This window comes from Pterocles gutturalis, unplaced genomic scaffold (assembly GCF_000699245.1).
Source record: "Pterocles gutturalis isolate BGI_N339 unplaced genomic scaffold, ASM69924v1 scaffold3926, whole genome shotgun sequence".
NCBI classification, from domain to species: domain Eukaryota; kingdom Metazoa; phylum Chordata; class Aves; order Pterocliformes; family Pteroclidae; genus Pterocles; species Pterocles gutturalis.
Genome location: NW_010102781.1, coordinates 14,186 through 27,464, shown reverse-complemented (window position 1 = coordinate 27,464; position 13,279 = coordinate 14,186). Strand labels below are relative to the sequence as shown.

General features: G+C 51.3%; 1 protein-coding gene across 1 annotated transcript in view; it reads left to right on the top strand.

The window, feature by feature from the left end:
- Nucleotides 1–13,275, top strand: part of CHRDL2 (chordin-like 2) — a gene marked incomplete at its 5' end in the record, with an annotated part of 18,777 nt that extends 5,502 nt beyond the window's left edge. The window contains 6 exons of the mRNA XM_010086417.1: nt 1,256–1,334; nt 2,643–2,811; nt 3,727–3,921; nt 6,861–7,043; nt 11,093–11,185; nt 13,017–13,275. Of these exons, the coding sequence (XP_010084719.1) occupies nt 1,256–1,334; nt 2,643–2,811; nt 3,727–3,921; nt 6,861–7,043; nt 11,093–11,185; nt 13,017–13,096 (799 nt within the window). The remainder of the gene's footprint in view (nt 1–1,255; nt 1,335–2,642; nt 2,812–3,726; nt 3,922–6,860; nt 7,044–11,092; nt 11,186–13,016) is intronic.
- Between the last annotated feature and the right edge of the window lie 4 nt (nt 13,276–13,279).

Here is a 13,279-nt window from a genome sequence, read left to right as displayed (position 1 = left end):
TGGGAGACTCCGGCTGGTTGCCACCAGCTGGCAGGAGCCATTTCAAGCCACTCTAGCAGGATTTTGGAAGCCTGTGCTGTAAATAAGGCTGCTTGCTGTGTCTTGGTTGTACCAGAAAACACAAGATAAGGACTCAGGTTTTTTTTTTCTTGAATGCTTCCCCTCCCACACCTAGTTGTGTCCTGCCTCCCTACAGCCCACACACTGGCCAGAGCTGAGCTCTTTGCCCTGTCACTGGTGCATCGTGTAAGAGATTTGACCTGCATGGAGGGCAAAGTCCTCCAGACCACTCACCCACTGGGATGGAGATGGTTGCATGGACCACATAAAGATCATGCATGCTACTGGTGCTCCAGGGAAGTTTCCAGGGAAAAGCCCCCTTCCACCCCAGTCCAGCATGGCTGAGTTTCACTCCCACAACTCTCTGTCGGGGAGAAACTCTTGAATTTGCTGCTGTTTTCCCTGAGTCACACCTGGGAGGGTGAGGAGACCATCAAGCTCCATGTCTCCAGATGAGACAGACTCAAGAGCGGAGGGACAAGTTCACACCTTGCTGACAATGCAGTCACAGCAGAAAATGACTCTTTAATGGGAGAAATATTTATGAAGTTGGAAGGCCATGGTGGTCTCCTGGCCATGGTGGTCTCCTAGCCATGGCCATGGCCACATAAGATCTTCCTACAGGTGCCTCCTCCAAACTTCCTCCTTCTGCAATTTGTGCTCCTCTCTCCCAGTTTTCTTGGGTGCATGTCATTGACCCAGTGAGAAATATCTTTGAATTTCTTTTTAGTGACAGATCATCCCGATCAACTCATACTCTACCTCTGTGGTGTTTTCATCCCACCTAACTTCAGAAGTCTACAAAGCCATGTCTTTCTTCGAGCTGAGCTGTTGTTAGTAGTCAGAGGGGATAAAAGGGAGTTTGGGGTGTGGCTCCCATCAGTTTTGGGTGATGTGAGTTGCATATTCAAAGCTCCTCTCTCTCTAGATCCTGAAGGTGGGCCAGCACCTTGCAGACAGCTGCTCTTAGTCAGCTGGCCCCCAGAGAGCAAATCCTTATCCACCTGTGCTGCATCAAGCATTGGAACAGGCTGCCCAGGGACGTGGGGGAGTCACCATCCCTGGAGGGGGTCAAGAAACGTGTGGATGTGGTGCTTCGGGACATGGGTTAGTGGGTTGGGTGGGGTTGGGTTGACGGCTGGACTTGATGATCCTTGAGGTCTTTTCCAACCTTCATGATTCTATGATTTCACAGGACAATGTTTTTTTTGCTTGCAGATGGCTCATACGAGAAGTCCACGGAAGAGGAACCCCTGCAGTTAAACAGAGGTGTTGTACGTGACATTTGCATTTTAAAACTCAGATTATTGCTTCTAGCACAACCCCGTTAAACAGCTCAAAGAAAGGTGTTTGCCCTTGGCCATAGTCTTTTCCAAAGACATGACCCACAGCAGCTCTAGGAGGACGGTTGGTTCCTTGGACAGCAGAACCACGGTCACCTGGTTGACAGATGAATCGTGTCTTGGAGTTGACTCTAGGTGAGGGCTGTAAGTGTAGGCTGAGACCTCAGGCCACCAGGGACTCTTGTCCTCTTCCTCTGAAGCATCTCTGATGGCTTTGGAGGAGCAAAAACCTGTGAGAACTAGGAATTGTGGGCAATTCTCCTTGTTGGCCAACCTGGCTGAGGTTGGCCGTTAAAGCAGCTGAGGAACACGGGCAGAGTAGACTCAGAGGTGACCCACAGCCAGACATGACCCTTACCGGTCAAGTCAGATGGCCCAAATCTCTCTTAGAGGGCTTTTGCTTCAGGAGCTGGTGTCTCCTCTCCACCCCGGGCTCAAAGGTGTCCTACCTCCCAGTCGTAGCTCCCACAAAGCAGCCAGCACTGGAGCTGGCCACCAGTGTGCTTTCCCCAGGCTATTTGTATCGGCAGCCCCAGCAAGGAAAAAATGACTCCTTGGCTGCCGAGGGTTGTTTCACGGTGACATTTTAGAGCTGGGCAGCCCATGCCAGGTCTGTGGGATTAGATCACTTACAGCTCTTGGCCCTGCCCTTTTCCATACTGCTGGGTGAAACGCCAGCATCACACCTCCACCACCTATAAAACCTCCAAAATAGACACAAGGGGACCCTTTGTGCTGCATGTCTTGTCCCAGCACTTTGCTCTTGGAAGCCAGGGATGTTCCTGGGATTTCAGTCCTGCTGGCTGGCAGCCCCACACCAACCCTCCTGGTGCCTGCCAGGTGGGACGGCAGGATATGGCCCATCCTTACCTCTCTGATCCTGTCTGGGTTGCACGGATGGCATCTAGAAAAGACCAGCTCATTTCCCTGCCTCTGTTGGTGATGTAGGACATCCCACGCTTCTCTGAGGGCATTGGGTTGAGCGTGGGAAGAGAAGGGTGCTGCCCCAATGAAGGTGACCCACAGGCAGCCCACCAGTGTGGAGCATTGACACAAACTGCTCAGCACCCCTTAGGTGGTGGCAGGCACCAGGATGGCTCTTGGCTCATCCCTGTGGTCTCTGGACCTTCCACTCCTGATGGAAAGTGTGCAGGACACTGCATGGCTTTTTCCAGCATGCTTTGGAGTGAGAACAACCCAACTGCCTGGATCTGAGTCCCCTTCTTTGACTGCTCACAGAGGCACTCACAAGTCCAGTGCTCGGGGGAAGCGATGGGCAGGAAGCCACCCGGAGCCACCACATCCACTGTTCTCAGTTCTTCCCTGGAGTTCATTCCCAGGAGCTTCAAACCCAAAGGAGGAGGTGGCACCACTGTGAAGATTGTCTTGAAAGAGAAGCACAAGAAAGGTAAGGGATGGAGGGGCTGGGCAGTCTGGACAGGGCCTAAGGTGACTTCTCCAGGACTTGAATTCTCCAGGGAACTGTTTCTGCAGTGGGTTTGTACCACCATGTCCCACTTCTCACTCCTCCACAGCCAGCCTTACGCAGCTCTTGAACCTCTGGTGGCCCCCAGCCTCTTGACTGCATGTATCTACCACTTTCCAAAAAGGGTTGGAAGAAAACTGGTCCTTGGGGTGTTTTGGAGATCTGGGACCTGGGAAGGGAGGTGCTCAGCTAGAAGACTCCACATGGTCCTTCCAGGACAGTGCAGCAGAGGGACACAATGTTCCTCCTTACACTGGGTCTGTCCCAGTGCTGTGGTCTTCCTCCTGGAGGAGACAAGAGGAAAATGAGATGAGGAGGCAACCCCATGGAGTCGAAGGGGAAAAGACAGGTCACTTCTCCTCTTGGAAGCTCTCCCACCACTGTGTCTCCAGAAGAGCTCTTTCCAGTCCTTGGAGATGAAGCCCTGGAGGAAATTTTGGAACCTCCAAAAATTTTCATGGAGGAGTCAGCAGGTGGCACTCTTCACTGTGCTTCATGCCCGTGACAGCCTTGGAGAGACCCTGGGCTTGCAGAGGCTTGGAGGCAGGTGAGGTCCTGTTCACGCTTACCATTCACCCTCAACCAGGGTGGTTGACCCCAGCAGCCTCCATCTCCTGAGCCTGGTCCCCCTGCCCCATGGCACCTCCTGGGTGGGGTGGCTACAACATCCCAGCATCCGTGGCTGATGGATGTGCTGCCAGAAGACCATGCTCCTCAAGACATCAGGGCCACGCGTTTCTGAGGTGGTGAGATGTGTTGAGCTCCACCAAGAGTTGGGTGTACAAAAAGAAGGAGGATTTATTTCCACCAGCAACTCTTTTTCTCTCTCTCCTCCAGCTTGTGTTTACAACGGGAAGACCTACTCCCACGGGGAAGTGTGGCACCCCGTCTTCCGGCTCTACGGTCTCCTGCCCTGCATCCTCTGCACTTGCAGGGATGGTGTCCAGGATTGCCAGAAGATCACATGCCCCAAGGAGTATCCGTGTGACTATCCGGAGAAAGTAGATGGGAAATGCTGTAAAATATGTCCAGGTAGGTGGGATACCACCTTCTCCTGCAGCTGCCTTCCAGTTCCTTCCTTTAGCCTTGGTTTAAAGCCCCAGGCAGACAGACCCATAGGGGTTCACATCGCTGGTGGCTTGAATTCACACCAGAGGAGTTCAGCGGGGCAAGCACAAAGGGTTGGCCTGTCTTGGGGGGCAGCAGGACTGATCCAAGGTGAGGAAGCTGCACCGGTCCCAAAAAGTTGTGTCTGTTGGGTGGGTGTAGTCTGGAGAAATATGCCCAAGGAGGGATGTGCTCAGAGTCTTCAGACAGATAGAAGATGCTTTATGGGGAGAGGGCATCGTCTACTCTCCAGACCTTCAGCTGGGACAAGAAGTTGTAGGGTTAAATTCTGGCAGCTGAAATGTAGGTTTGAAATTAGGAGGACAGTTTTTGGGTGCGGGCTTGTCTGTGGCACTCATGGTTTGTTTAAATTTGAGTTGAGGTCCCTGTCTTTGGAAGGGGAGGGTTAGGCAGACAACTGTTGGGGTGGGACAGGTAGAACTGGGCTGGTGCTGGGGCTGGGACGGGGTGGAGAGGATCTCCTTTTTTCCATGTTCAATAGGTTTTAGGTCTCTCAGCTGCTTCTTGGTCTTTGGAAAGCTGTTTACCTTAAACCACAGACCTGGTGAAGGTGTGGCAGGGTATGAGATCTTCTCCCGCTCCCATTAGAGAATGTTTTCTCTGTCCTGTCATTCAGGAGTAGATGTTTAGATGATGGACCACCCACTGCATCCCTAGAGAGACTAAAGACACCTGAGTGTCTTTGAGCCTGACCACAGATGCAGCAGTTTCTGGGTGATCTCCCCTGATGTCCATCTTCAAGGTGGTTTCATGGAGGGGTTTCACCAGGGAGAACAAGCAAAGGGCATCGCCACATTTCAGAATGGGGCCAAACAGGCTGCTAAATAATTTTCTTTGGGATTTTCAAGGTTTTCCAGCCTCTGAGCTGGGAGGTTCTGGGGTGGCCTCCCTGAGGGAGTGAAGGGCAGAAGCTCAGCTTGTTTTAATAAGGTTTTTTGATATGTTTATGAGCAGGATTTATGACGTGGTGCCTGGTGGGAATGGGATGTGATGACTAGGCAGAGCCCTTCCAGTCTTGCATTCCCATTATAGTGGCTCTTTCTGGTTTAAAGTCTACAACTTTTCTCTGCTGGGATCTCTCGTCTGCTGTTCAGTCTTCATTTATTTCCAGTTAAACGCTCTGACCCAGCCAAAATTATTTTCTCCTTGCTTTCCAGTACTCGTAGATAGCAATCACACACACATACACGTTGCTCAGCCAAGTTACGCGATTGTCCTTTTCACTCCATGGAGGTTTCGCCCATCTTCTTCATCCAGGCAGTTTCCATGGCTGTCCTCCTCTTCCTCCTTTCTACCCAGTAGTTTGGAGAAAAACGCTGAGTGATTTCTATTTGCAAAAGGGACCCCGATCAGAGGGGAATTGCTGCGATGCATTGGTTGGATGGGGAGACCATCGCGGCTGCTGGGGGCAGAGCTAGTGGCCAGGACCTCTGGGTCCCTCCTCTTCCTCCCCAACACTGTTGGCCATCGAGTGGCTCCAGCGTGAAGCTCTGAGGTTGTAAAATACCTGTTGTACCTCTGAAGATGTGTGATTCCTTCCGTATCGTAAAGGTAGGGCTGCCTCGACCGATGCAAAGAGCAGCCCTGGAGTTGGAGAAGTTTAATGGTCTGGGATGGAAATTTCCCTGCACCCGGACCCCGTGGTGGCAGGGGTGAGGGTGGTGGGCTGTGGTCTTCCCCTTTCACATCACCCTGCGCCTGCAGAGCTGAACACATTGCTGAAAAAGTCCTGCTTTGCATCCCTTTAAATTGGGATTTCCATCCCCTCTCTGAGAAGAGTAGCTCAGGACCACCCCAGAAAGCACGGGGGAGAGCAGAATCAGGCCTAAAATAACCGTCCTACTAAAATAACCCCCCCCACGCATCTATTTATAGCCAAACTTTCTTTCGAGTAGTGTAAAAAGCTTCAGCATCCAAAATGACTGGGAGAACAAGGCTAAATTCAGCAGAACTGGGCTCCTCTGCGTTCCAAGGACCACAACCAAAGGCAATAAATCTCCTTCCAAAACCATGGGGGATTCTTAATTACTCCAGATACATTAAAAAAATATTGAAAAATTAGCAGCTCTACTTTACCAAGGATGTTCAAAAAGTCCCGTAGGGTCCTGCTGGTGCCTCTGGTGTGGGTGTCCCCGCCGTTGTACCCCATGCGGGGAGGGGGCTCGGGCTGGGGCTGAGCCCACCCGCGGGGCTGAGCCGGGCGCGCTGCCCAGGCAGTCCAGCCACAGCGCTGGCTCCTGTGCTGTGGGCTCATCCCTTCGCTTCGCTGACATTGCTCCTCTGGGACGGCAGCGGGAGCGAGATGGGAAGCGGGGAATCCAGCCTGGGCTTTGCAGTGATGGTGGCACAAAGGTCCCTGCAGCGGTTACGGGGAATCCAGGTGGAGAAAATCCCCCTTCCCCATCCTTGCTGCCAAAATGAAAGGGAGTGGAAAATATGGGGGTGAGCAGGTCCACAGATCCTTTATCATTATCTCCTTTTGCTGCCGATCTCAGTGCTGGGGATCAGATCCTGGGAGCCAAGGTCCCACCCAGAAAAGTGGCTATGCCACATGGCATCAAACCCAACGAGATGCCTTTTCCTTCACTTGGGTGCTGAGATCATGGAATCACAGAAGGGTTTGGGTTGGAAAGGACCTTAAAGCTCATCTTGTTCCAATCCCCTGCCATGGGCAAGGACTCCTCCCACTAGCCCAGGTTGCCCAAAGCCTCATCCAGCCTGGCCTTGAACCCCTCCAGGGATGGGGCATCCACAGCTTCTCTGGGCAACCTCCTCCAAGTACCTTCCTGCCCCTATTTAATGAATTCCCCTATTTAATGAATTCTGTCCTTGCTTTTATCCAGAAACCAGAGTCAAACCCACTGATGAAATAGTCACCACCCGGTGTGGCAAGAACCCCAACCACGTCCTGGTGTACATGTTTGTGCCGCCGAGCTCGGAGACCTCCAAGGAGATCCTCAGGACGATCGCGGTTGAGAAGGAGCCTGCAGAAGAGGTGGAAATCTACAACTGGAAGCTGATTAAAGGTGAGTCCCGTAACGAAACCAGCCAGCAATGGAAGAGGTGTGTGTGGAAACCTGGTGCTTTCCAAGCTTTGTTCGATTTTTTCAGGCTTTTCTAGTGGTGCTCCAGACCTTGTGCAGTGAGTCAAAACCTGATGACAGCAGGCTGGCTTTTCTAACTCCCTCTTTTTGCACTCTTTTGCTGCAATTGCATGCAGACCAGGGGCTGGAAACCACTTTTGGCCCCAGAATACCCTGCCATGAGCTGCAACACCATCCAGAGGCACAGCACGTGGGCAAACAAGGCAAGGGCCACCAGGCTGTTCCTCCAAACCTGCCCTCTTCCATGCCAAGCACACATAGAAAACAAAACAAAAAATTGTTCTGGTCATTCCATATTTTTGTTTTCGCTCCTTTTTTTCCCCCTAGTCCACCTATCACTGTGAGCAAAGCTTGCAGAGCTGTTGCAAAGGTGCACGTGGGGGGGATGAATTGTCTCTAGCCCACTTTTTATAGAATCACACAATGGTTTTGGTTGGAAAGGACCTTAAAGATCATCGAGTTCCAACCCCCCTGTCATGGGCAGGGACACCTTCTACTAGACCAGGTTGCTCAAAGCCTCGTCCAGCCTGGCCTTGAACATCCAACCTGGCCTTTTGGATGGGTGGGTTTGGATGGTTTTGCTGGTGTGTCCTCCAGAGGTCAAAGTAAAACAAATACACCATCAAATGACACCAATCTCTTGCTCTGTCCCCATACCTTTAGCTATGCAACATTGGTATGGACCAGAGGAGCTTATCTCTTCTAGGGACACTTGGTCTGGTAGATATTTGTGTTGAGTTTCTCTTGGGCCCAGGAAAGCATCACAGTGCCCCAAACCCAAATCTCCATTGGACATACTCTACCCCTTGCAAAAACTTGTGCCTTGAGCACTTGAGGTTGGTCGTACCTATCTATGACCCTCAGCCCGTGTAGCTGAGTGTCTTCTGGACATGTGTAGGCAGATATTCCGGTCTCTTGGACATGTTCATGTCTTACCCGTCTCCCCAAAGAGATCTCAGCCCTCCTGGGGCTGACTCTTTGCAGCCACCAAGGTTGGCCACATGTGGATAGTAGCTGGAGAAATTAACTCCAGAGATGAAGCCTTGGCTGCCACCACGTTTCCATCCTCCCCCTGCCGTCCTCCATCCTCCACGGTGCCCCTCTCCCCATCCTTCTCCTGGCCTGGGCAAAGCCTCCTTCACAATGGCACCTTGTAGCTGGAGGACAGCTCTGAGCCTGCACTGTCTGGGCCCCACCGTTTCCTCTCCTTGCTCCTTGGCAGAGGTTGCCACCCAAACCTTCTCACCATCTTCTGAGGCCAAAAGCTTCACGTCTGCACGGAGCTCCCGAGCCCTGCCAGCCAAGGACAGGGGAGGCCCTTGTCCCCGAGGCCAACACAGCTCTTTTGCTTGGCAGAGCAAAGTGTTACTATTGGGAAAGAGCATGAGCTCAGTCACATATGGATTCCACCTCTCCATGGTCCATCACTCTACCAACAGAGCAGCGTGTGTGGAGAAAAGAGGCTGCAAGTTGCGTCTGGAGCCCGTCCATCTGCCTTTGTATGGGCTTATGATACCTACGTGGCTTCATCTATTTCTGTGCCGGGACGGTTTCCTCCATGAGGAAGGAGTTGGGAGGAGAAACTGGTGCCAACACCCAGCTGAAAGCTTGACCCAGCTTGCTGGTGGTGCACAACCAGCCCCTGGATGAGTTGCAGTGGGGGCTTCCCCCCGTTTTTAGGGGTCTGAACACCTCAGGAGTTTTGAAAAGTGACTTTATGATGTTTTAGAGCAGGAATTGCCATGGGGAACGAGGACCACAAAGGAACGAGCAGGATCAGAGAGGAACCAGCACGGTTTAGAGGCTCTGCTGTTGACTCCTGTCCTTCACCCTGCCTTGCTGGAGGCCTGGGCTGCGTTGGAGGTGCAGTCACCCCATGGATTTCTTTCACATACATTTACTCTGCCAGTCTGTTGATTAAAAATTGTTCAAAATACTCCTGAAAATCCTGAAAACCTGCTGCACTGGGACCTTCATCAATCCCCAGTGTTTCACCATGCTGGTGTAACCTCACACCTGGGCTGGAGGAGACCTGTGGGGTCCAGACCAGCCATCCCCATGCTCTTCTGAGATTTGCTTGAAGATCTCCTGCCACGGAGACTCTATAACCCATCTAATCATGGAATCATGAAATGGTTTGGGTTGGAAAGGACCTTAAACCTCACCTCATTCCACCACCCTGCCATGGGCAGGGACACCTCCCAGCAGCCCAGGGTGCCCAAAGCCTCATCCAGCCTGGCCTTGAACCCCTCCAGGGATGGGGCATCCACAGCTGCTCTGGGCAACCTGGGCCACTGCCTCACCACACTCATTGTTAAAAATTTCTTCCTTATATATATCCTGAATCTCCCCTCTTTTAGTTTAAAACCATTACCCCTTTTCTTATCGCTACAGTCCCTACTGAAAAGTCTGTCCCCATCTTTCTCATCAACCCCCTTTAAGGCACCAAGAAAGGTGGTAAGTGCCCCACAGCCCCACCACCTCCCTCCATCTCCTCCTAAACTTTGCAAAAAACAATCCTGTCCACCAGACAAGCCAGTGATGGCATCACCCTTTCCCGGCTCCATCCCATAATGCCTCTTCGGCGGATGGCAGTGGGCTATTCTTATCTGCCCAGCCTCGTGCTCTCCTTGTGCGTGCTGGAGCATCGTCTGCATTCCTCCACTGCTCCCCAGCTCCTGGCATGTGTCAGAAACAACCATCCAAGGGTCCAAAGGTCTCAGCCAGCTCTCCGAGGGCTTTTGGGTGAACATTATCTCGGTCGGTTGATTAAAAGATGTTTATCTCTTGTAGCTCTTGTTTAAAATACCCTCTTGGTTACTAATGTACTGGAAAGTGCTTCATCAGCCACGGGGACTATAAGCACACCCTCCTGCTCCTTTCTAAGTATAGACCAGAAGGATTTATTGAACACTTGTGCTTTTCTTGCGTCATTAACGGTTTTATTATCTCCATCCAGTACCTTCTTTTGTTACTGGTAGGACTTCTTTTCCTGACTCACTTAAAGGACTTATTAATAGTCCAAATATCCACATATTTCTCCGGATGCCTTTGACTTCCTGCACTAATTTTCCACAGTCCATAACATCTCATTTATATGGATTGCTGACCGGTTCCTGTTCGTTACATACTCTTTTTATGTGTAATTGCTGCTGGGAATTGGGGAAAATCTCTCAACCAAATAAGGGGGACCACGTTGCCTCTCGCAGGAAGCCTGGGTGAGAGGTGGGGAAGGATATTCCAGGCATACCTGTGTGGTTCATCACACTTCGGAGGTGGAGATGAATCTCGTGACCCCTAATCCCGCAGAAAGGTTGCTTCCATCACTAAACGCAGGTTCTGGTTTTCTTGAGTCGAACATCTGAGTCAGGCACCTCTGCTCATGGGATGATGCTGGCATGGGTGGAAATATCCATCTCTGCTGAGGTCATTCGTGGGTTTTTTCTGTCCTGGAAGAGTTTCAGGGCTGGGGGCAGAGAGATGGAAAACTTTGGTCCCCAACGGCGTCCAGGAAAGGAAAGCATCCGAGGGTGGAGGGACCTCTGCGGTTGGGGAGGATAGGTGGTCAAGAGCAAGCAGAGAGGATGGAGATCCTGGGATCCTCTTGGTCTCACCTTCATTTCTCATATGGTTTGGGGGGAGATGAGACCTCCTCTGGTGTGAGATGCTTTTCAGAGCAACAAAATCTTCTTGCTGTCACCTGCTTCATGGTGGTCTCCCTGCCGCGTTCGGATTTAACGAGCAGTTACTGGTTTCAAATGTGAGATTTCTCCTGGTCCTTGGCCAGCCCTGGATTCACTCCCAAACTCCCACCACGTTTCAGCAGCAGGTCTCACACCCAACCAGGACCCCAGGTCACCCCCCTGTGTCCCTTTTGCATCGCAGGAGAGGACAGAGATGTGTGCATCCAAACCCGTTTGAGCCATAAATCGCGCGTCGCAGAGTCTGATGCCATGTGTTTCCCTCCGCAGGGATATTTCATCTGATACAGACCAAGAAGATCAGCAAACAGGAATTCAAGCAAGAAGCACAGAACTTCAGGCTGATCACCAGGACGAATGAAGGTAAGGAGAAAAAAAATCCCATTTCCCTGCTCCTCCGGCAGACCCTGCCGCAAACAATCCCAGGTTTTGCTGCATAAATCCCAGCATGGGGAGAAAACCGTAGGGAGAAAGCTTGTGCAAACATCGCGGGGTCGGGGCTGACCTATCTTCACACACATATGCAACACTCCTGGTTAGAACTCACATTTTCACTTTATGGTATTGGAAAGGGCAGCCAGCTTTCTAAAAGTGGATGCATGCTTGTGAAATCCAAAGGCTTTGTCTCTCCAAAGCCCGTAAAAACGATTTGATTTTTTTAAATTTTTTTATATCTAATCCATCTGGCATGACTGGGATTAAAAAAAAAAAAAAAAGAAAAAAATGATGCAAGGGATTTGAAAAAAAAATAAACTCTCGAAATATTTTTAAAAATCATTCTTAATGTTCTTGGATGTGCGTAAATGTTACAAATTTTTTGGCCGAGAGTGCCTGCGCGGAGCAGAACTGCTCTGCTATTTCCCACTGGCTGCCTCTTCGCCTGGGCTGGGTTAGAGTTTAAGGGGTTAGGTTCGGATCGGAGCCATTCCCGTCTTGTCCAGCACCCACAGGTCATCGGGTCAGCCGGGACCGGCTCTGCTGCCCAGTGCATACCAGCACTCCCAGTGCCCCAGGGAGACTGGAGATTTGTTTCCACCTCCCGTTCGTTCGAGACAACATCTCTTGACCAAACTCTGGGGGATTTTCAAGTCCAGGCTGGGCTTCAGACCCTGATGGGGTCTCTGGCACGTACCCCCTTCTTCTTGCCTCAGTTTCCCCTGACAAATAACCCTGTTGTGAAACCATCCCTCTGCCGTTGCTGCAAGTTCTAGGAAAGCATTGACCGATGATTTCTTCACCACAGGAGATTAATTCAGCTAGAAAATATGCCCCCCCCGGGGATGACGACATTAGGGCTGCATAATCCTTGCTGGGATTACAGGGGAAGCGACCGCCTAGAGGGAAAGCACCTCCAGCCTCCTCCTGCACCTAAGGGGATGCTGGTACTTTGGGGGAGCGAGGAGAGGGATTGGGACAGTTTGTGCTGATTTTTGGGGTGTTTGTCAGCTCCCACCGATGCATTTGCTCTGCAGGGAGACTGCGGCTCACCGGTGAGGCTGTGGGGGGATTTTTGGGGGGTTTCTTCTCCCTCTGCAGCAGGATCTTCCCCTGCTGTAGGGGGTTGCAAAGCGCTGCACGAAGAGCCAAGGCTGGGACAGCAGCAGAAAAATGAGAATAAATGTAGGGGTTCTGAGCAACCCACCCCAAAGAATTGGGGCTGACAGGAGGGAGGAGAGAAGCAAACCTGCCCATGGACCCCAAAATGTGAATTTTGTCTTTCTGATGACAAGTCAGCGGACAAGCACAATGCTTCTTCCTCCTGAGAGGCAGGGAGTCAACCTGAATCCCAGACACACCGGGGAGGATGTGGCCCTAACTGCCCGTCCTTCGAGGAGGCAGAGAGGGGGATTTATCCCTGTTCCAGCCTGAGCTCCTTTTCTTTTAAGAGAGTGCGTGTGGTTTCCAGGGAAAGCATTGGGAATGCCGTTGATTGTGCTGTTAATGGCATCGTGGGAGGTTTATAGGGCCTCTCCTGACCTCAAATACCATTTTAATTGCAAGATGGCAAAGTCTAGGACCATATTTTGGGGACACTGGTGAGCTGCTCTGGCCATGGCCGGTGTCGTGGGCTGACCTCTCTCCCCATCTCCCATCCTCGTGGGTCCTCCGGTGCCAAGGGTACTACACGTGGTGTAAATTGCATTTTCCTGATCGAAGGGTTGTTGCTCAGGAGTGTCCATCTCTTCTCATCCAGGTCACTGGAACATCTTCCGAGCGCAGACGTCAGAGCTGAGGATGACAGAGAGCCCAGAGAAAGAAACAAAGAACTTGTAAAGCAAAAAAAATAAAAAACTTTAACCTATCTATTGATTTATCTACACACCCACACACATACACACGTACACATATATATGAAAACAAACAAAAAAAAAGTTGCATTATTAAATAGACTGGCACAGCAATAAAGGATGCACTAGTGTAAATTACAGAAACTCCAGCAAACGAACCGAACCGCAT